This window comes from Rhincodon typus, chromosome 23, assembly GCF_021869965.1.
Source record: "Rhincodon typus isolate 14 chromosome 23, sRhiTyp1.1, whole genome shotgun sequence".
Lineage (NCBI taxonomy): Eukaryota > Metazoa > Chordata > Chondrichthyes > Orectolobiformes > Rhincodontidae > Rhincodon > Rhincodon typus.
This window is the reverse complement of record NC_063354.1, coordinates 21,608,953-21,633,925: the sequence shown is the minus strand read 5'-3', so window position 1 is coordinate 21,633,925 and position 24,973 is coordinate 21,608,953. Positions and strand designations below refer to the sequence as shown.

Below are 24,973 nucleotides of genomic sequence, written 5' to 3'. Positions count from 1 at the left end.
TACACCTTGTTATATCAGTGATAGAATAGGACTTGAATTGAGTGAAGACACAGGCAGCAGGTTTTGGATGACTTCAAGTGTACAGAGGATGAAATGTAGGAAGAGCAGCCAGGAGTGCATTGGAATAGTCAACTCTAGAAGTAACAAAAGCATAAATGATGGTTTTGGCAGCCAATCAGCTGAAAAAGGAGTGAAGGCAGACAGAGGTTCCAGAGGGCAAAATAGGCTATCTTAGTCATGGAACAAATATGAGGTTGGAAGCCTGTTTCAGAAACAATTGAGACACCTAAGTTGCAAATAGACCGTCTTATCTCAGACAGTTTCAAGTTACTTTCTCTTCACTGTGCAATAAGTCTTAAATGCACAGGGGGTAAGTCTGATGAAAATCAGGTTAATTCATTGAAGAAGTGCTGAATTTGAGGGACTGAGGAAAGAAAATGGGCTACAATATTGACATACACTGATGTGATTGGGAAACATTTAAAGCGGTGTGAACCAGAGTGAAGAAAAAATATATTCTGCTAAAATGAAAGTGAACAGACATTAATGAGACTCCATGGATGAATAAAGTCAGAACAACTGAGAATAAGGAAAGACATACATTAAGTATATTCACATCAGAGAAATACATGATAAAAGGGATTATGAAGTGATTAGATAAAAGTTTTTTAAAAAACAAGGCTAAAAGGAACAACAAAATTAAGTTAAGGTATGTAAAACAAAATATTTTACAGGAACTTCAATCAAAGCCTGGGATAGGAACATAGTTATTAAGTATAATATCACAGATAGCCATAGGGAGATATGCAAATTTATCAGGAAGATAGAACAGGTGGACATAGCATGGAATGATGTTATGAGGTAAGTGCATTTATAATTAAAAGGGGATGTACTAAAGAGACCAATAAACTCCAGGTTAAAGCTCCTGATCTGGTTGGATTGCATCCATGCATTTTAAGATAATTTAGGGAAGAGTCGGCAAAAGCATTACTGTATGTATTTAATAATTAAAGAGGAAAAAGGTGTAATATGGAGAACTGGCAGAATGCAGATTTTGCACCCACTTTTGGAGGAGATAGACGCATCTAGGGAATTATAGGCAGTCAGTTTTACATCAGTGGCAGGAAAATATTAGGAATAGATAATAGAAATCCTAACTAAAAGAGAAAATTTTGTAAAAAAAAACGTATTATTGAATAGACAGTATTGCTTTCAAAAGAGAAACTCTTGCTTTTCTTTAATTTTCTTACTGAATCATTTTGAGAAAGTGACAAAAAATTGACAATCATAATGCAGTAGGTGTAATTTTTTTGTGGACTTTCAAAAGGCAACTGACATGGTCCCTAATAATGTACTAATGAATAAGGTCAAAGAATGGAAAGTTTTGTCAGAGTATATACAGAGAGAATGTTTCCATTTGTGGGGAAGAGTACAAGTAGAAACGATTGAGAAAAGATAGTGTCCAAATAAATTTAATAGGGAATTCAGAAGAAATCTCTTCACCCAAAGAATGATGAGAATGACAAATTTGCTAACACAAGGAATGGTTGGAATGCATAGTATTGCGCATTTAAGAAGAAGCTAGACAACATTTGAGGGAGGAATAGAAAAGAGGGATGCTTTGATGGGTTTAGATGAGAAAAGATCGAAAGAGGAACATAAATGCCAGCATTGAATATTTGGGCCAAATTATATCATGTTTCATCTTATTTTAATCTATCGTTGTGATTGCTATGATGGTGTTTATAGTTAAATAGTAATACTGCAAATTAGGAAATAAAAGTGAGTTAGTTAACCCTTTGGAGTTTCTCTGCAGTTTGAACTGGCCAGTGCAAAGTTGAGATGGTAGAGCACCAATATTAGTGGAATAGTGTAAATACAGTGTGATACATTTATGTAGATCACTTCCATTCTAAATTTAGAAATCAAAATTTCCAATTGAAAGTGCTGACCAACAAATGTGAATGGATGGTCGATGTTAAAGGTTTTCTTTGGGCAATCTGCTGGGTCTTGAATAATGCTAACAAGACTTGGTAGTCTTCACTTTTTAAAATAATCCATTCTGTCTTTTTAACTTCTATTTTAAATTTTGTGTCCACATTTTTAATCAAAAGTGTCCATGTATTTTAGTTATTCTGTTCCTGTATCCTTGTGTCAGTGTTGGCAATGTAGAGTGCACGATGTTGATGAGAAGTGCACAGAGACACAAGGTAAAGGAGAAAGAAGGGAGATATTAGGGTTGAGAGAAAGAAAGGAATAAAGAGAGAAAAGCAGAGGGTCTCTCAAGATCTTGCTGTAAAACATACCATGCTGCCTGCCAGATTAAAGGGCAGTGGTAATGTACTAATAGTAATGATCAATGGAGATTGACCATACTTCTCAGTGGTGTCTGTGATAATGAGAATAAAGCTCAATGGGAAAGGAGGAATGACCTTGCAGGTAAATCGATGTCCAAATATTCGTCATGCTGCTGCCCATGGGATTCGGTCTCCAGAAATTCCTACACTGCTGTAGAATATTCAATTTAGTTATTGAGCATTTCCAATCAACTGCTGTAAATGTATCTGACCTATAGCTAATACTTTAGGGATTTATCAAGGGAGGTTTCAATCAACAGAGAGGGCGATGTCAGGAACACATGCACACTGTTGCTCCAGCGTATTTAGAGAAGCCTGAAAGTAAGCTTATCTACCATTGACTCCTCTCTTATCCCCCCTCTACTGTTCACTATCCTGGTTCCCTCCTCTCTATCTACCAACATGAAGGACCTTCATTCTCCTTGTTTCTCCCTACTGCCTCCTCTATACACACTTCTTCTTCCCCATCTCTTCTTTCTTCCATCTGACAAAGACATGGACATAACAGACTAAATGGCCTCTTTCTGTGCCATAACCATTCTGCGGTACTATTCATATCTGCTTCCTTCCTCCTCCCTTACCTAATTCCACTTTTAGCCCTGACTTTTAACTTTGCTGAACCTATGTACTATAGGACAATTTATAAACAGTAAACCAATGGAAGTTTTAATTTAGGAATCATCCCAAATAAGTTTTCAAGAGATTTAAAGGAAATGAAAAAGGAAAGATTAGGAAAAATGACCAAAAGCTTGGTCAAAGAGATGGGTTTTAAAGGGGAACTTAAAGTGAAAGAGAAGGGGAAGCAGCAGAGTTTAGAGCATGGGGCTTAGGTAGCTAAAATCATGGTCATGAATAATGGAAGCATAAAGTGAGTGGGAATACACATGAGGCTTGGATCAGAGAAACATATTTTAGGGATGGGAACTTGAGGTTTAATACACTGATGAACAAAGTCAACAATGCATTAGCAAAGACAGAGAATAGACCGTCAGTGCTTGTTGCAGTTTGTGAAATGTTTCAAGATAATTCACTTGAGTAGTTTGGATAATGTCAGATATTTGCAATTGCCAGCGGATCCTCTTGAGATTAAATTACTGTTACAACTTCAAAGTCAGCCATCAATTAGTCTTCAAAAATGTAATGGGTAATTCTTTTTCAAAAGTTATTCTTTATCTCATACTGAAAATGTTCTGGATTTAGATATAAACAACAGCTTGTCCGAGCTGGAGAAAGGGAGCGGGATCTGGAACGAATGAAAGTACAGGCCGAGTTGGATTGGCAACACCGCTGTGAGGAGATAGAAAGAACTCAGTACGCAAAATCTGAACAACTTATTCAAAGTCTGAGCCAAGCCCGGGACCAGGTGGGTCACAGAAAATAACGTTCAGTAGATCAGTTGTTTTTTTTCAGATCAGACCTCCATTTCAATGTCCCATTTTTTAATGAACGCATGAATGATTTTATTGTCACACATATCTAGAAGGATGCAGGAAAAAGTCACCACAGTCTGGCACCGTTTTGAGTTGCAAAAAGAATGAAAAGAAATTACTTAAATAGAGTTCACCTTCTGTTCAAATTGGGTCTCTAGCACGGCTCCAAGGGTCCTGCAAAATATTCTGGGCCTCAAGGAGTTCCAGCCACCACCAAGAGTCCAGGCTTCTGGCCTACTGCAGCCAGGAATCCCTGCTCCACACTGAGTCCTGATCCACACTGCTCACGCTGCAGCCAGCCACCCCACCAATACTGCTCCGGCCTCGAAGATGAAGAAAGGAAAGAAAAGAAAAAGACAAAAAGGAGAAAGAGAAAAGCATGCTGCTGAACTGGGGTGGATGGGCTCAGGAGCCCAAACGCTACCTACTGTGCCAGCACTACTCAAGATGTACTTGAGTCCGGTCCTCAAACATATTATTTTTAGGATGTCTGATTTTAGATGACAGTTTCAATTGGGTCTCAATCTTTAAACACTCCAAGCAATACCATTTCAAACTAGTGGAACATTCTAAGCAAACAACCCACAACATTTTTAAGCAAAAGCCAATTCGCCTCATCTAATAATATTAATGGGTCCTTTAAAATTTTTCAGAATCTAAACCACATCGTTGCCAAGAAGTAATCAGTTCTTCCCTGGGTCACATCTTATCTGTGCAACAAATTTTGTTAAATCTGTTCATTAGTTATCAGATATAATGTTTACAATAGACAGATTTTCACAGGGGTAAAAAGATTACCTTCACCCACCTTGAGTAGCAGAGGTAATCACACCAACTGGATTGAATGTATTTTTTTGCAGTCATATTTGGTGATTCAGCAATTTTTGCAGAAGTATACACTGAGCTTGTTGTCATAGATTTGCTTTCTCCTAGAAAACTATCAAAGTAACTTACAAAAGCTATTGCAGACATATAAATAGATTTCTGTAAATAAGCAAGAAAAAACATCTTTTGCGTTATACAAGATGTTAATCTAGGGGGATATGTTACCCATAAAGCAACACTCTTAGACTGAACCCATAAGTGTTAGCTGACGTGAAAGAAGATACCACATCATGATGGTCAATAACATTGAATTGAGTCATAGCAGCTGTAGCCTGTTGTGATGCTGAAATCAGATTAGTCACTCGGATTTTATATAGATAATTGCGACATCAGTGTAATTTCAAAGGTGAAGTCGTATCTGATTCTACCATTGTCAGATTGTATTGAGAGTTTGGATATGTGTATTTTGCTACAGTAATTGACCTGTTGAAAAGATATTATAAAGTTTAATTGACTGATACAACCAAAGGAATATCAGCTTTTGCAACCTTTGGACTTTATCAATGTAAAGTCATGCTGCTTGGAATGAAAAATTCACCAGCGATGTTTGAACAATTAACCCGGAATGTCATCGAAGGATTACGCAACTGTGACAACTTGATTGTGTTCAGTTAAACCTGGGAGGAACATTTACAACACTTGAACGAACTGTTTAATTGATTACACTGCGCCAACTTTATAACTTTGACTGAAAGTGAATTTGCCAAAGGAAAAGTAACTTATTTGGGCCACATGGCAGGAACAAGGATAAGTTGCAGCTAGCGAAGAAAAATAAGGGCTACCTTGGGTTTAATGTATCAAAGACAAAGAGCAACATTTTGCAGTGGATTTTTGTGATGAATGAGTGATTTTATCAGACATTTGTTCTGCATTTCAGGACTGTAATGGCTCATTTGACAAGTTGGTTAAAGAAAAGCAAGAAATTTGAATAGACAAAAGAATGTCAGTGCATTTGACTACTTGTAAACTTTACTGACTAGCGCACCAGATTTAGCAGTACCAACATATTTCTCCTCATCTCAGTCTTAAAAGGCTTACCCCTTATCCTTTAACTATGACCACTGGTTCTGCACTCCCCAACCATTGGGAACATCCTTACTACATCTAACCTGTCTGGTCCTTTTAGAATGTTATAGGTTTCTATGAGATCATTTTGCCAGCTGCCCGCATTATTCTAAATTCCAGTGAATATAATCCTAACCAACTCATTCTCTTATTTTACGTCAGTCTTGCCATATCAGGAATCGATTTGGTAAATGTTCACTGCACTCCCTCTGTAGTAAGAACATCCTCAGATAATGAGACCAAAACAGCGCACACATTTCAACTGTGGCCTCACCACTACCCTGTGTAATTGCAGCAAGACATCCTCCCTTCCCACAGCTTCTTCCAATGTAACCAGAGAAGATGCAACACCTGCCCCTTCACCTCCTCTCTGCTTATCATCCAAAGGCCTAAACCATTTTGCCAGGTGAAGCAGTATTTCACCTGTACCTCCTACAATGTGGTCTCTTGTAATCGCTGTACCCAATGACGCTTCCTCTACATTGGAGGAACTAAACGCAGGCTGGGTGACCGCTTTGCAGAAGACCTATGGTCTGTGCGCATGCCTGACTCTGACCTTACTGTACCCGGTCATTTTAACACAGCATCCTGCTCACATGCCCACCTGTCTGTTCTTGGCATGCTGCAATGCTCCAGCAAATCACAGTGGAAACTGGAGGAACAATATCTCATCTTCAAACTAGGCACTTTACAATATTGAGTTCAACACCTTCAAATTATGAACGAATTCCTTCCCTTTCTTTTAGATTTGCTTGTTACATTCTCTGTCACCATGTCCTGTCACCCCTCCCCCGACTGCATTGGGACTGTCTGTTCTTTCCAATCTAGCAGTTAGACGCACCGTTGTTCTGCCATTCTCACAAACCGATCACTTAATCTGAACTATCAACATCCATTCTCCCCCAGCACTCCAACCTGCCTCCACACCCCGTAGCATAAATGCTGTTCCCTGCACATTTCACTTCAACTCTGATGAAGAGTCATCTAGACTCGAAACGTTAGCTTGCCTTCTCTCCATGAATGCTGCCTAACCCACAGTGATCTCCGGCATTTTTTGTTTTCATCCTTGTTCCTCTGCTTAAATCCTCTCATTATGAAGGCTAATCTACAGTTGGCCACTTTTAATACCTGCTGCACCTGCACACATACATCAGCAACTGGTGCACAAGGACACTCGGGTCTCGTTGAACATTCCCCTCTCTCAATTTACAGCCGTTCTCATAATAATCAGCCTTCCTATTTTTGCTACCAAAGTAGATAAACTCACATTTATCCAGATTATACTGCAGCTACCATGCATGTGCCACCGCACTCGGCCTGTTCAAATCTCACTGCAAGATGTCAGCGTCCCTCTCACAGTTCACCCTTCAATCCAGCTTTGTATCATCCGCAAATTTTGAAATGTTACATTTAGTTCCCCCATTCAAATTATTAACATGTATTGTAAATAGCTGGGGTTCTTGTCCCCGATCCTTGTGGTACCCCACTCATCACTACCTGCCATTCAGAAAAAGACCCATTTATTCCTCCTGTTTGTTTCCTGTCTGCTAACCAATTGTCTATTCATCTCAATATACTACGCACAATCCCATGTGATTTAATTTTACACATCACATCAAATTATAAGATATTCGTATTGACTGTTGATCCCATTGACATATGCAGTGTTATTACAGGCGGATGAGATAGGGATTGAACAGTCAGTTAATATTTTTCATGAAAATTGAATGCATGTCAAAATGCATGGAGATCAAGATGTAGGATCAGTCTGGGTAGAAATAAGAAATAGCAAGGGAATAAGTCTTAGTGGGCATAATCCTATCGGTTTCCTAACAGTAGTTCCATAGTAGGACACGGAATAAACCAGTAATACTGAGGCTTGTTTTTAAAAAAAAGGTCTGACAATAATCATGGGTGTTTTTAAAATGCATGTAGAGTGGACTAATCAAATTGGCAAGGGTAGCATCAAGGGAAAGTTCAGGAAGTGTATTAGATATTGGTTCCCCAATGTAAATGCTCCAAGAAACAGACAGGGAGCAGGCTATTCTGGAATTAATACAGTGTAATGAGATGGGATTAATTCATCATCTCATAGTAAAGGATCCTGGAGGGAAGATTTATCATGGCATGCTGGAATTTTAGATTCAGTTTGAGGATGAGAAACTTGAGTTCATACTAGTGTTCTATTGTTAAAGGTAATTACATAGGCATGAGGAAAGATTTGGCAGCAATAGACTGGACAGAGAGATTAAAACATAGGACAATTGAAAAACAGTGATAAACATTTGAGAGCTATTCAGTTCCTCCAACCAAAATATTCTAATGAGGAAGAAAGCTTGTAAGAGGGAGAAAAAGCATCCACAACTAAAATAGAAAGTTGAAGATAATATAAAAGTAAAAACTAAGGCATACCATATTGCAAAGGATTGGAAAACTTTTAAAGCCCAACAAAGGGATATTAAAAATATAATAAAAATAGCAAAGGCAAATTATGAAAGATAATTAGGGAAAATATAAAAATAGTTACCAACAGTTTCTGTAAGTGTATAAAAAGGAACAGAGTGGTTAAAGTGTATGTTGCTCCCTTAGAGTATGAGACTGGAGACTTAATAATGGGGAACACAGAAATGGCAGAGACACTAAATCAATATCTTTCCTCAGTTTTTGAAGTGGAGGATAATTAAACCATCCCAATGGGAACAGATAATGCAGAGGTTATAGAAAAGGAGGAACTTAACAACAATCACCAAAACTAGATGTACCATATTGAGCAAAGGTAGCCAAGTCCCCAGGGCCTTGGGTCTCAAAGGAAGTAGCAGCAAAGATAATGAATGTAATGATTATAAGATTCCAAATTTCCCTGGAATTTGGAAAGGTTCCAGTGGATTTGGAAAAATGCTAATATAATGTCCTTATTCAAGAAGGAGAGAAGCAAAATGTAGGGAACTATCGATCAGTTAGTTTAACTTCTGTCATTAGGAAATTGTCAGAATCCAATATTAAGGAAGTAGTAATGGTCATTTGGAAAGTCAAAATGCAATCCATTTGAGTCAGCATGATTTTAGGAAGGGTAAATTGTGTTTGACTAATTTACTTGAGTTCTTCAAAGATGCAACAAGCAAAGTAAATAGTGTTACTATAGATGTAGTATATTTGGACTTCCAGAAGGCATTTGATAAGGTGGTGCATGAAAAGTTAATACACAAGGTAAGATCACATGGACTTAGGAATAACATATTAGCTTGAATAGAGCATTGGCGAACCAACAGAAAGCAGAAAGTTGGAATAAATGTGTCTTTTTCTGGTTGGCAAGCTGTAACTATTGGAGTGCCACTTGCGTCCCAACAATATACAAACTATATTAATGACTTTTATGTGAGAAAGTAAGGTTGCAATGAAGGATTAAGTAATTTACAAATACATGTGGATAGATTAGGTGAATGGGCCAAAATTCTGCAGATGGAGTTTAAAGTGGACATGTGAGTTTTGGTTTCCATTTTGTTTGGAAGAATAAAAAGACAATTTATCTAAAAGGAGAGAAACTTCAAAGTACTTTGGTGCAGAGGGATCTGGGTGTCCTTGTACATGGATCACAGAAAGCTGCTGTGCAGGTACAGGCAGGTAGTAAGGAGGGAAAATGGAATTTTGGCACTTATTGCTAAAGGAATGGAATATAAAAGTAGGGAAGTGTTGTGGCAACTATACAAGGCAATGGTGAGACCATATCTGGATTACTGTGCATTGTTTTGGTTCCCTTATTTGAGGCAGGATGAAATTGCATTGGAGGCAATTCAGGGAAGGTTCACTGGATTTATTCCAGAGATGAACAGCTTATTTTATGAGGAGACGTTGAGTAGCTTACACCTATGCTTACTAGGTTTTTGAAGAATGAGACAATATAAATGAGGTATATAAGATGCTAAAGGGGATTGACAAAATAGGCATAGCATAGATGTTTTCCATTGTGGAGGAACTGGGAACAAGATGTCTTAGTTTTAGGCTAAGGTATGGCAGATTTAAAACTCAGATGAGGTGGAATTACTTCTCTCAAAGGGTCTCAAAGTTTTGTAGAGTACAGTGTATACTGGGGTACTGAATAAATTTCAGAAGGAGGTGGAGATATTTTTAAAATTAGTAATGGGATAAAGCGTGTGGGGAAAGGGCAGGAAAGTGGAGTCAGGGCTGATATGAGATCAGCCCTGATTGTATTAAATTGTGGAGCAGGCTTTAGGGGAGGAATTGCCTACTCCTTGTCCTAGTTTGTGTGTTGTTTGTCAACTGAAATATTCAACCATGGAAAAGACTTTGTTTTAGCATTGGGTCTATAATGTTTTCAAGGCTACATATTTAACATCTCTGCAGAGATTTACTTATATGAATCACAGCCCTTTGACTTTACTAGAAAGATTCCATAATAAGACTTTGAAACTGTTTCATTGAAGTTTAATGCTATAACCTTACAATTTGAAGAGCATTCATATTACAGGAAAGGACAATATTATAGTGGAAGCTTGATCAAGAGCAAATATAAAAGGAAATGAATATTGTGATCAAAATGGAACTATGTAGAAAATTATGATTATGGGAAGTCTGACTTGGGTATTTAATATGAATATTGTGACTATGAAGTGAAATTTCTATAATCAGAATAGGTGCAGTGATAAGAGGAAATTGTAATAGAAAAATGTAAATGCTTCTTAAAGAAAATTTTTCATCTTTTTCTGCAGGGAGGTATGATGAAGTTTCATTGTTATTATTGTCATTTGAAACTTGGCTCTAAAGTGGACAAAACAATCTATGGTTTTATGATTGAATTGTATTTCTATATTGTATATGTTAAGATAAGGGCAACATTTTAGTTTAATTTTGAGTTGCGCTGGTAGTAATAGGATGTCTGGAAAATTGTTTACATGCTTTTAAATAAGATACCTTAAACAGTACCTGGGGTAAATAATTCAGTGCCTTAAAACAGAGCAGGCAAAAAAATGGGCACTTGTGTCCTGTGATGTATCAAGACAGAGGCTAATGCATTATACATATGCAACTTGCAGAGGCTTAGAGCCTTTCCACCTTTTGACTCTTTTCATTGTAAACACTGAGGGAAAAATTCTTCAACCTTTATCAAGTTCTTTACAATCACAACAAACTGACACCAATACTTATTGTCATAACTGTGACATCTGGGGCTTTTTATTGAAGATTTTGATTGGTGAAACATTCCAGTTGGAGAGGTGCTGGATAACACAAATTTTATGTACTTCTCGGTCCTCAACATGCCCTGTGATAGGGCTGGGGTTAGTTAGCAAAACATTTCATACTCTTAAAGATCTATACTAGGTTACCCCTTTCACCCTTCTTTCCTCAAGAAAAAAACTCAGCCTGTTCATGCATTCCTTAAGCATACATTGTAAATCTGATATCATTTTTGTAAATTTTTTTTGCACTCTCTTCAGTACCTTTTATCCTTTAAATAATATAATACCAAATCAACAGAAGGTCTTCCAAGTGTGGTTTGTTTTCTGTGTTTCAGCTAGCCAGCTATCCATTTCTGTCATTTGTCTCTTGATTCTTACCTCAATTTTATTAATTTGTCCATGTGTGGTACCTTAACTGCATTTCCTAAAGGCTTTTGAAGCATTATGTCTGTTGTTGTTGTAACAATTGCAAAAAGGTCAGGTGGACTCATAGAATATGAGTTCCTTAATTGGGGCCATTAAACTGTTCCAATCAGGGACCCCTGGCTGACAGATATAAACAGGAGTGTCAGAGGTTCTGCTCACTCTGAGAGCTGGCTCTAAGGATGCGGGATCAGTGTCAAGTACTATGCACATATAAAATAAAAGGTGACTTGGTGACAGGATACCAACCTCTGTGGAGTTACTTCAGTTCTGTTTCTCCCTATTCTTTCGTACCTGTCCAAAGAACTCAATAAGGTTGGCAAGCAAGACATACCCTTTTAAATGGTGAATATTCATCATATTTTTGGTTTTTAAATTTTTAAAATTTTTCTCCTTGAGTACTAATCCCATTATTTTTCAATGCATTCACAATGATTTTCATTTTTATTGTCGTATGTATTCAAGTACAGGAGCACTGTGAAAAGTGTGTATGTCACCACACACAGCACCACCTTAGGTACAAAGGTATCTAGGTACAAAAATCTTAAGTACAAAGTAGTAAAAGAAACAAAGTTCAAAATTGAAGCATTACCTTCATAGAATGAGTAGAAAAATAATAAGGTAATAGTTAACATTAAAGTCTTTCTTAATATAAACTAGAAAAATAAAGGAATAAAGTTAAAAGTTCAACAGTCTTTGAGTTCTCTGCCTGCTCGCTCTCCCGGAGATCTCAGTTTCCTGTTCTCAACTCCACTGCTGCAGATACTGGGGAACCTCTCTCACCACTCACACGTTGTGTGTTGGGCTGCCTGCTGAAGCTGTTGCCTGCCAAATTTCCTCCTGCTGCTTCCAGAACGTGTTTGGGCAGGACTCACTTGTACACCAAGATTCTGCCACGCCTGGCTGACAGACTGGGCTGAGGAGAAATCACCCTGGGTCGCCAAGAGACCGCCATGGGCCAGGCCGGGCCGAGAGGACTCCTCGCCAGGTCTGCGCTAATTCCAGGAATGAAGAAAAGAAACCCCAAGAAAGAAAAAAAAGAGAGAAACGAGAAAGAAATGGAAGGAGTGGACGATCTCCGGCTGAAGCATCCTACTGTGCCGCAATCTTGGACAAGACTATTTTCAGACTACCAATGTTAAATCTGACTAGTCTATCGTTTCCTGGACAGGTTCCATCTCCCTTCTTAAAATATAGCTATGACGTTAGCCATCTCTGGCGCTAGACTGTTTTGTAATGAATTATTAAGTATGTGTAATAGTGCCTCTGTTATTCTTATCTAGTTTATTTTACAATGTGCATTCATCCATATCTCTTTTGAGATAAGTTAGTGTATTTAATATTTCTCCTTTTTAATTTTTTTTAACATTCTAATGCCATCTTCCACTGTTATGTTCACTAGATCCAACTTCTTGTTAATGACTGGAGCAAAATAATTATTAGTTCTGATATTTCATTCATACTACTTGTCATCTAAGTGCCATTCCTCTTTTATGAAGTTCTGGTGAAGGGTCCTGATCCACAACGTTGACTTTCCTGTTCCTCTGATGCTGCCTAGCCTGCTGTGTTCCTCAAGCTCCACACTCTGTTGACCTATTCCTCTTTTTCTTTTTTCATTTACATTTCTTTTTCTTTTGTTCATTAGTGGGATGTGGGCATCATTGACTAAGCCATTGTTTATTAGCCATCCTTAATAATCCTTGAATTGAAATGAATTGAATGATTTATTGTCACTTGTATTTCACAGTGAATAATACAGGAAAATACAGTGAAAAGCTTCAACTATCACCACAATCCAACACCATTTTAAATAGTTTAAGAATAAAAAGATATAGATGAAAGAGAGTCTATCTTTGTTCCATCACCTTTGCCATGAGCCCTGACCCCTGAGCCAGCTCATCAACTTTGGAGTTGTTACTCTTCAAGTGCCATTTCTTCGCCACTGCACCCACTTCACCTCATGCTGGTTTCTGAAGTTTCACATTTCCACATTTGCCCTGCAACCAACAGCCCCCAGCTCTACTGCCACCGTCTCGCTGATAAGCAGGAGTCCCCGGCTCCATTCTTACCACAACCAGGAGCTGCTGCCACCACCTCACTGATAACAGTCCTTAGGAAGTAGGAACGTCCACATTGCTTTTAGGAGGGGAATTGCAGGATATTGACCTAGCTACAGTGAAGGCATGGCAATAGAGTTCCAAGTCAGTGTTATGTAACTTGGAAGGGAATTTGCAAGTGTTGGTGGTGTTTCCATGCATCTGCTTCCCTTGCCCTTTTTAGGTGGTAGATGCTGTCCAAGGAAGCTTGGTGAGTTAAACAAGGGTAGGGCTGAGACTGTTGATGTTAGAGCCTTGGGTGGTGTTGTAGAACAGAGGGACCTAGGGGTTCAGGTACATAATTCTTTGAAGTTTGTGTCACACAGAGACCAGGTGGTTAAAAAGGCATTTGGCGCATTTGCCTTCATTGCTCAGTCCTTTGAGTACAGGAGTTGGGAAGTCATGTTGAGGTTGTTTAGGACACTGGTGAGGCCTCTGGAATATTATGTCCAGTTATATGTCACCCAGTTATAGGGAGGATATTATTAAGTTGGAGAGGGTTCAGAAGAAATTTACCAGGACGTTGCCGGGTATGGAAGGTTTGAGTTATAAAGAAAGGCTGGGACATTTTTCACTGGAGCGTAGGAGGTTAAGAGGTGACCTGATAGAAGTTTATAAAATAATGAGGGGTTTAGATAGAATTAGCGGTAGTTGTCTTTTCGCTAGGATGAGGGATTTCAAGACTTGGGGGCACATTTTTAAGGTAAGAAGAGAGTGTTTAAAAAAAGACATTGGGGCAAATTTTTTACACAAAGGGTGATTCATGTGTGGAATGAATTTCCTGAGGAAGTGATGGATGTGGGTACAACTGCAACATTTAAAAGACACTTAGATAAGTACGTGAATAGGAAAGATTCAGAGGGATATGGGCCAGGAGCAGGCAGGTGGGATTTTTTTAGCTTGGGATTATGGTTGTACCAAAGGTTCTGTTTGCATGCTGTATATGATTCTCCAGTTAGAACCACCTGTTTCATGACTCCTTAGTCTCTGCCCTTCATTTGTCCTCCATCTTCCAAAAGCGACTAGCCAGAGCTGAATCTGCCTTCTTCATCCATCCTTCTGTTTCAACAAGTTTCACTCTTCCTAATTAGATGTGAAGACTCAGCAAGGTGTCAACTTCTGCTCTGATGGAGGGAGTCCAAGAAAGATATGATGTTGCTTCCCACAAGGAGTCTTCCAACTGACTGTTCTGGAATGTATTTTGGAGTCTGGGTTCATGCTTTGACAGCGCAGTACACAGGGAGCAGTACATCATGTGAATGTGGAGATGTTGAGGTGTTTTTACCTTATCTACAGTAGACCTTCATTTCTCCATCCCCACTGTCTTTTATAGCTTGCCACTCCAGCCAAATCAAGGGTCAGTTCTCAAAGTGCATCAGTGAAACTGTGGCACACCACTGTCTTTCCTTCTCCATGGCATTTAATTCCCATTTGGCCTGTAAGGTGAATGAAGACAATTGGGGCAATGCGTCTCTTCCTCGTCATGAGCAGCTTTCCTTTGTCAAATGCTGCTGTAAGTCTGTACTTCACTTTCCAGACCAATAGCAATAGGATTCTGACTTTTGCTTTTGCATTATGAAGTATATTGAACACATATCTATTTCCATTGGCAGGAGAGCGCATGCACCCTCAGAATGCCTACCTCTTTGCAATTTACCAACCAGAAGGTATGCTGCCTGGGTCTATCTTTGGATTAATCTTTTCAGAAATTAACTGAAATGCTCTGGTACTGGGCACATACCTCTGTTGTTGACCTTAACAGCCACCTCCATCCACACAAAGGGTTTGGGTCCCTGAAGTGACCACAGCGCCAGGGCCCAGAGCCTGGAATGGAATCCCCTCATTGGCACAGAACACAATATTTTCTGATCAACCTATTCAGAGATGTTATTACACACCTCTGAAGCAGGTGGGTCTTGAACCCAGGTCTTCTGGTCCAGAGGTAGGGACACTACTGCTACACCATACCCAAATCATTCCAAGTGCACTTGCCTGACTACAGTTCCTCTATCACCATAATAATTATCCTTCAACTGTGTTTTAGTTCTCAGGGGATGGAATTTATGGCATTTTGTTAGAATGCAGAATATTTGAAAAATTGATATGTTGACTCCTCAGTATTCTGTTGCAAAATTCCTGTACCTAATTCTTTTCCTCATATTATTTAATATTATGGCCTAATTCACATCATTCCTATCAACTTCCTCCATTGTTTCTTGACAAAGAAGTAAAAACAGGGAAGGACCTAGAGACATGTCTGAGTATCCTCATAAGTATCCTGATAAGAGGTTAGTTGGCATTGACATTTATGATGTTAGTTCTTGGCCAAAGATGTGGTGCTTAAATGGGAAGTAATAGTGAAGATCATTTTGAGTCAGATGCAGTTTGTCTGAGAGTTGCTGGAAGTTTGCAATTTTACCCTTGTAGACCAGTTAATCTAATGTGGTAATATTTTTATATTGGTTACTGAATTTACGTGTGAGCATTTTTTCAGCAGATTGGAAAGGTGGTGAGACATCTGAGCAAAACAGAGGTTTCTTGCCAGTGTTCCTATCTGTGCTGCCGTGAATGCTTCTGCATGCCTGATCTCTTTGTATGTTGGGGGTAGGTTATGTATGCTAATTAGCAAGGGAAATTTCAAGGGGTGTTTCTATAATTTGAAAACAACATGGGTGCCAACTTCAGCTGTAATTAATTTAATTTAATGTGTGTCAGTTACTTACATCAGAAAACGTTTTTATGATTGTTTTTATGTGGAGGGAATTTTCATTATCTGTATGTCTTCTCACTTCTATCCATAGCTAAGAGGGCAACAGCTACACAGATAACTGTTGGGTAACCCATGAATATGAGCCAAATGTTCCCTTGTAATAGTCTGGCTGCTCAAGTCCTAGTTCTTTTATGCAGATTATAAGATATATGTTGTTTTAAAAACTGCAAGAAAATTCAGGAGTATTTTTAAAAGAAAAATTAGGAATTGTATGGTAGAATGGTCATGAAAAGGTTACTGAGGTTATCTAATTAATCCTATTTCAATTGTAAATTGAAGATTATTGGAAATGTTTGTAAATTGTGAAGCTATCCATAGATTGGATCATCTATTGATATTCTTTCCTTCTTCTATTGACTACAAACGTAAAAGCTATTACCAAGTCACATGTTAAAAGACCCAATCTCCTGGTCTGACTCAGCAAATTTATTTATGGTTGAGTGGCACAGTTCAGCAAAGTCCAACCGCTTAACTCTTGCTCTATGCTGAGTTAAGTGATTTTTTGAAAAAAATATTTGTTCATGGGACCTGGACATGACTGGCATGGCCATAATTTGCTGCCTGTCTCTAATTACCCTTGAACACAGTGACTTGATGGGTCATTTCAGTAGCACTTGAGTGTGAACAACATTGCTATGCATCTGGATTCACAGGTACGTCAGATACCTGTTTCTGTGGTGGATTTGAACCCATATAAGCAGAGCATAAGCCTGGTTCTCTGGATTATTAATCCAATGATATTTCCTCTATGCCATTGTCACCCCCATTTCAATATAGTGATAGAAATTGCTATTAAACACGAGCACCACAGCAATAATCTGTTCACTGTGTTATGGACTAGGCCAGACCCCCTCAAAATATTTTAAGAAGGTAGCCTAGACCTTAACTTTTTCTTATTTTAAAAATAGATCTGAAGTGGGTGTTCCAGGTGAGATGCAATTGGTCAAACCACTCGGCTTTAAGCAAAACACAATTTATTTAAACACTACAGTTGAAACACAAACAAAACGCGGAATTTAGAATAACTTAATTATTGAAAAACCTAACCGACCCGATACAGCAACTTAGCTAATTAACTGTTCCAATATAGTAACATCTCATAAACATACCTCTTGGCAAAAAGGTAAATTCAAACGCAGATTCTTACAGGCAGGAGGGAACAACATCCAGAGAGATTTCAGAGAAAGTCAGAGGAATCCTTTACTGCAGCTTGCAACACTTCTGGTACTCAAAACATCTTATGACTGCTACAGCTAAAAAAAATTTAGAAAAAACCTGAAATGGGAGAACTGGCTACACCCCTTCCATTGTTAAACTGTTACTCCCTCGTCTCTTTGTCACCTCTGCCATTACAACCTCTCTTCAGAAAAATCAAGGACAAAATAACCTTTATGAAGTGACAGCATCGTCACAACTGATGCTCATTTTAGTTTCTGTCAAGACCACTCAATTCTTCGCTTCGTTACAGCTCTGGCCCAACCATGGACAAAGATCTGAATATCAGAGTTGAGATGAGAGTGACTACCCTGACATCAAGTCAACATTTGACCAATAAGAACACCAAGGAGTTCTGATAAAATCAAAGTAAATAGGATGTGGAGAGAAAACGCCACTGGTTGGAGGCATATCTAACACAAAGGAAAATATTTGAGATTGTTGGAGGTCAACCATCTCAGTACCAGGAATTGCTACAGGAGTTCCTCACGGTAGAGTCCAAGATGCAACCATCTTCAGCTGTTTCGCCAATGACCTCCCTTCCATCATGGTCAGAAATTTACCTGATCATTGCATGTTCAGTAGGATTCGCAATTCGTTAGACACTGCAGACTGCCAATATGTAGTAAGACCTGGACAACACTTAGGCTTGAGCTGACAAATAACAAAAACATCTGTGCCACGCAAATGTCAGGCAATGAACATCTCCAACAAGACCGAATCTAACCATCATCCCTTGACATTCAATGTCATAACCATCACTGAATCCTCCATTATCGACATCCTGGACTGTACCACCGACTAGAAACTGAACTTTATCATCTGTATAAATGATATGGCTAGAAGAACAAGTCAGAGACAGAATTCTGCAATGAATAGCTCACCAACTGACTCCCCAGAGCCTGTCCACCATCTAAATGAAGCCAGGAGTGTGATGGAATACTTTCCACTTGCCTGGATAACTGTAGTTTTACCAATGCTTGAGAAGCTCAACACCATTCAGGACAAAGCAACCCACTTGATTGGCAACAACAATTACCACATTCAGCATTCACTCCCTTCTCCAACAAAATAGTGGCAGCAGTATGTACTATATAAAAGAAGCACTGCAGAAACTAACCAAGGCTCCTTCAACAGCACCTTCCAAATTTGTAACCTCTACTACCTAGAAGACATGAGCTTGGAAAGACCAAAAAAGCTAGGCGATACGAGGAGTAACACACTGGCTTTTGTACACTTGGGACAGGATGGGCAAATTAGTTTAAATTGAAGGGTCTAGGCCCGAAGCGTCAGCCTCTCTGCTCCTGTGGTGCTGCTTGGCCTGCTGTGTTCATCCAGCCCTGCACCTTGTTGTCTCGGATTCTCCAGCATCTGCAGTTCCTACTATCTCTAGTTTAAATTGGGCTTGTCTTTGAAATCCATCATGATATTATGGTACAAATATTGGCCATTTGGGTGAGGCATCATAGTGAAACTGGCTGTTTTAGAACTGTAGCCAACTAAGTATCCCCAGAATCTTCATAATCCTCAGAAGATGATTGGAAAGGAATAAAACTAAATTTAGAAAATGCAAGAATATTTGCGTTTTTAAGGTAAGTCAAAGCAACTGCTGAGAATTACTGCAGAGGAAAACTCCTCTGTGATTTTACCATTTGGTAGATCATGACACAGCTTCCACCACAAGATTTTGAAAGTTATTACCTATTCATGTTATTCTGTTTAGGTTTCAGCTGAACTACTAGAGAAAGAACGTAAACTGCAGGAGGTGGAAACTTTTGTCCAAACGTTGACCCTAGAAAGAGATCAAGCAATATCTGCGTTGCCGAAGCATGGTGTTTTTCCAGAACAGGATTCACAGGTGAAAGTTATTTATTAATGTATTATCATGCCAGGAATGTTTTGTCCCTGTTTTCTGCATCTTTCCCACTTTCTGTTCATAGAAGTGAAAGACTGTAATATGCTGATGGTATTGCAACCACTGGAGTCCTTTCTTCAAAACAGGGTGCTTCCTTAATGTGAGTTGTCAAAATTAGCAAGATTCTCCATAATGATAAAAATTCTGCCAAAGCCGTTTGGAAAGGAGCACTTTTTCATACAAGGCTCCACAAGCCAGCACAATACTAGATAATTTCCTTCAGAAGGAACTCTGATTTTAGAGTACGTTAATTCATATCATACATGTAATCTATCTAGGATTGTACAAATGGTCTAAAGTAGTTCAGGATGGCAGAAAGGTGACATAAGATGGCTTTGGCAAACAGAGTTAAGGGATTTTATAAATACATTAAGGGCAAAAGGGAAAGAATAGGCCCCTAAAGATCAGCAAGGCCACCTAAATGCGGACCCACAGGAGATAGGGAAGATACTAAAAGAGTAATTTGCGACAGAGTTTGCTGTATAGAAGGATATAGAAGAGATAGAATGTGGGGAAATAAATAGCACCAAATTGAAAAATGTCCATATTAGAGGTGGTGGTGCTGGCTGGCTTAAAACACATAAAAGTGAATAAATCCCCGGGATCTGATCAGGTGTACCCTAGAATTCTGTGGGAAGCTAGGGAAGCGATTGCTGGGCCTTTTACTGAGATACTTGTATCATTGATAGCCACAGGCGAGGTACCAGAAGACTGAACGTTGGCTAACGTGGTGCCACTATTTAAGAAAGGTAGTAAGGAAAAGCCAGGGAACTATAGACCGGTGTGCCTGACATTGGTGGCGGGCAAGTTGTTAGAGAGAATCCTGAGGGACAGGATTTACACGTATTTGGAAAGTCAAGGGTTGATTAGAGAGAGTCAACAAGGCTTTGTGCCTGGGAAATCGTGTCTCACTAACTTGATTGAGTTTTGTGAAGAAGTAATGAAGAGGATTGGTTAAGGCAGAGCAATGGACACGAACTATATGGACTTCAGTAAGGCGTTCGACAAGGTTCCTCATAGTAGACTGGTTAGCAAAGTTAGATCACATGGAATACAGGAAGAACTAGCCATTTGGATACAGAATTGGCTTGAAGGTAGAAGACAGAGGGTGGTGGAGGGTTGCTTTTCAGACTGGAGGCTGGTGACCATGAGGATCGATGCTGGGTCCACTGCTTTTCGTCATTTATATAAATGATTTGGATGTGAACATAGGACAAGGTCTTTTCCTCGGAGTGGTGGAGTCCAAAACTAGAGGGCATAGGTTTAAGGTGAGAGGAGAAAGATTTAAAAGGGACCTAAGGGGCAACATTTTCACGTAAACGGTGGTGCATGCATAGAATGAGCTGCCAGACAAAGTGGTGGAGGCTGGTACAATTACAACATTTAAAAGGCATCTGGATGGGTATATGAATAGCAAGGGTTTAAAAGGTTATGGGCCAAATGCTGGCAAATGGGACTAGATTTATATAGGATATCTGGTCGGCATGGATGATTTGGATGAAAGGGTGTGTTTTCGTGCTATACTGTACATCTCTATGACTCAACAACTCTATGGTTTGTTTTTCAGTACCAAATCCTTTCCAAGCATAGGGATTCAGGAGAGGATAGGTGTTTTATGAGCAGGAGAGAGGAAAAACAGGAGCTTTTGCACCTTCAGTTTTTCAATAAGAAAAGTGAAAGAGCAGATCCGTTCCCAAATGAACAGGTAATATGGAGAAACTTAAGAGAAAAACCCAATTAGAAAAAGAAATTCCAGCAATTGTTCCATACTTAGCTGAGCTTCGCTTCAGTATGAGATCACATGTCTCTAAATAAATTTAGCTTAACCTATGGCAGAATATACACATGCTTGGTCACTGTGCTGCCCTTAGACACTCATTTGCTTCTTCAACTGAACTAAAGTGCTTTTTCAAATGATACTATTGCAACAACCTAGATTTACATACTGCCTTCTACGTATCAAAAATCCCAAAATACTTTATAAGAAGAGTCAAGAAGACCAAGCTGGAAATAAGAAATAGAGGAAGACCAGATGATTAACCATATGGTCAAAGTGCTAAGTTTAGAGGAGATTTTTAGAATTGGAAAGACGGATTGCAAAGTGAAAAATTTTAGCAGAATTCCACAGTGTAAGAATGTGAGGTTGAAGGCTGAGTCACTAATTCTGATGCTGAGGCAAAGAAGGATTTCACAAATAGGTTAGAGTTGAAACAACAGATTGTTTGTTTGGGTTCACAAATATGAATATAGTGTACTGGAGCCAAGAATATGTTAAAGCTACACTAATTTTCATTGAGCTCCTGCTTTAATATTCTGCTTAGCTTTGGAAGCCTTATTCTGGCAATGATGTTAAGGCCGTAGAGAGGGTATCGAAGAAATTCACAAAGATGATATCACTGATGGGACATTAGTTACCTATAAATATTATAACACTTAAAACAAAACAAAATGAGAGGAGAACTGTTAAAAATAAATGCAGGCCATATTGTGAAGATAAATCAGGAAAATCTATCTCACTGAATCGATGAGTTGATAACTAGAAGGTGTAAATTTAAGATTGGAGGAAAAGAAAAGGTTTGAATACTTTTCCTTTTTATAGCATATTTGGACATGGGTTGAACCATTTAGAAATAGTGATGGAAACAGAGTCTGTAACAGCTTTTAAAATGGAAATGGAAGAAAATTTGCATCACAAAATGCAAATTGCTACACCAGTTGTGACCAGGAATTCACCACCTCTACAACATTTGATTTCAAAAGCTTTGAAACAGTTAGCAGCTCTGTAAATAAGGCATCAATAGGGATCAGAGATAACAAGGTGTAGCGCTGGATGAATACAGCAGGTCAAGCAGCATCAGGGGAGCATGAAAGCTGATGTTTCGGGCCTAGACCCTTCTTCAGAAATGGGATCATACTGCTCTTCTGTCAAGAGACAATATCGTGTATGGTACTTGCCTTACACAGACTTTTCCTTTTCAAAATCAGCTTGTTCAGCTGTCAGCAGTGCAGCAGATTATCTCATCTGATATCACCAAAGTTTTGAGACTACATTCTCAACATCTCTTGCAGCTGGAAGGATGTTCATCAATCAGGATAAAATTTTGGAAAATGTTTTTAAAAGGATATAGGGAACGTGCAGGGCAATTGGATTAATTGAAATGCTTTCTCATAGCCCATTACTCATAAATGCATTGACGTGTCCAGCACAGAAAGAGCCTATTTTCCCATTGTGTACACACTAGTCAACATCTACCCTATATCTACATGGCCTCTTTCAATGTACAATTCTATAATTCAATATTTTTGTATGTAAGACTGGTGAAGCTTGTACAGGGAATGTAGAACATGGACCTAGAGAGATTTGAAAATGAGGAAAAATATTTCAGAATTAGTATTTTGATTGAGAGTAAGTGGAGTTACTCAAGGAAAGGCAACATAATTTTGTGGAACATTTTGTTGAAAAGGATGTGATGCACAGGTTTGAAAATATTGGAGTTTTGTGTAGGATTGCGGCATAGATTTGAAATCTTTGAACAAATCGTAATTGAACTTCTCAGTATCAGAATAGAAAGTTTGGAAAATATCGAGTGATTTTGTTGAGACTGGTAATAGGAGAATGTGATGTTAAGGAGGTTATTATATATATGAATTTTGTAAGATTGTTATTTTTGGGACTTTTTAATTTAGGGTGAAAGGGAGGAGTGAAGGAGATCATGTGACATGTTCTGCAGTTCACCTAGCAGCAGGCTGGGTGACTTGCAGATTTCAAACTAATGTTTTCTTGAGGGCTATTCTTGATATTTTCTGGGTTTTTTTAATGTTTGGGATTCCTTTTTCATTCTCTCTAATTCATTTACTAATTGATGCAGTCACTTAATAACAATACTTGTACATTTGTCTTGATGTTTTGGGTCTTTGTTCTCTCAGAAGCAGAATTAGGATCATCAATATCCTCCATAATTATCAATCCTCTACTAAATGTAAAGCCATTACACAACAAATCTCTTAATATCCTAGACACCACAGTATTTAAATTGGTACAACAGACGTATGTTAACAACAAAAGATTTTTCAAAATAACAGACATACCTTTCTAAATACAAAAAGTCAGTACCCTAAACATAGCTTCTACAGGACTGGTGAAGTTGCAGCTGATGCATTTCCATGACCTATAACACACAACTGGAATATTTTAACCAATCCCCACCCCATTTGCAACCCCACACTCCGTGACCACATGACTTGCTGCTTCATCTTCCCAACCCCTTTTTAACAATTGACATACAGTGTTCATTTCAACAGCATCCACTACATTTCCTTGCATTGGAACTCTTGAAGTCCTATAGAAATTCTCTATTAATTTGCAAGGAGTTCATCCCTTCAGTTAATTCAAGTATTCCTGGCTGCTTTAGCTCCCAGTGAGCTGAATATTTACCGTTGACAGGTTTAAAACAGTTTTCTCTCCCTCTATAGCCTCCTCCTTATATACTCTCCACTTGGCTGGATGGGTACAACTTCAACAACACTCAAGAAACTTGACACCATCCAGGACAAAGCAGCCCACTTGATTTTCACCACATCTACAAACATCCACTCCCTTCACCACCTGTAGCAGCAGTGTATACTATCTATCAGAATGCACTACAGAAATTCACCAAAGATCCCTAAACACCACCTTCCACACCAATGACTACTTACATCTAGAAGGTAAAGGGTAACAGATACATGGGAAAACCACCACCACCACCTCTCTGAGCTACTTACTATCCTGACTTGAAAATACATCGCTGTTCCTTCACTGTTGCTGGGTCAAAATCCTGGAATTCCCTCCCTAATTGCATTGTGGGTCAACTCACAGCAGATGGACTGCAGCGGTTCAAAAAGGCAGCTCACCACCATCTTCTCAAGGGCAGCTAGGGATAGGCAATAAATACTGGCCAGCCAGTGATGCTCACGTCTCACGAATGTATTAAAAAAAATACCTAGATGAGGGGAAGGAGGGCTCTTGTGGCACAATGATAGTGTCCCTACTTCGGAACTATAAAGTCCTGGTTTACCTCCTATATGCTCCAGCAGTGCATTTGACCAGATTGATTAAAAGTGTCTGGATGAGGGGAATGAAGGCATGATAGCTAAATTAGTAGACAATACAAAGATAGGTAGGAACGCATGTTGTGAAACGAGATTGCAGTCAGATGTAGATAGGTTAAGTGAGTGAGCAAAAATCTAGCAGAAGGAGTATAATGTGAGAAAGAGTGAAATTGTACACTTCAGCAGGAAGAAAATCAATAGAATTACTTAAATGGAGAATGACCGACTGCAGCTAAGGTACAAAGAAATCTACTACGTGTGTCACTAGATGTTAGTATTGCATTTATAGTAAAATAATTGCACAGAGGCTGGTATCCTGTCACCGAGTCACCCTTTATTCGCATGTGGACAGTCCTTGACACTTATCCAGCTCCCTCAGAGCCAGCTCTCAAAGTGCGCTGGATGTGTGACACAGAGATAGTAGGAACTGCAGATGCTGGAGAATCCGAGACAACAAGGTGCAGGGCTGGATGAACACAGCAGGCCAAGCAGCATCACAGGAGCAGAGAGGCTGACGTTTCGGGCCTAGAC

At 39.0% G+C, this 24,973-nt stretch overlaps 1 protein-coding gene across 1 annotated transcript in view; it reads left to right on the top strand.

Annotated features, from left to right (window-relative positions):
* The window catches only part of ccdc57 (coiled-coil domain containing 57), a 159,129-nt gene that overhangs the window by 84,584 nt on the left and 49,572 nt on the right, over positions 1 to 24,973 (top strand). Inside the window, 2 exon segments of the mRNA XM_048611036.1 lie at positions 3,558 to 3,720; positions 19,160 to 19,294. Of these exon segments, the coding sequence (XP_048466993.1) occupies positions 3,558 to 3,720; positions 19,160 to 19,294 (298 nt within the window).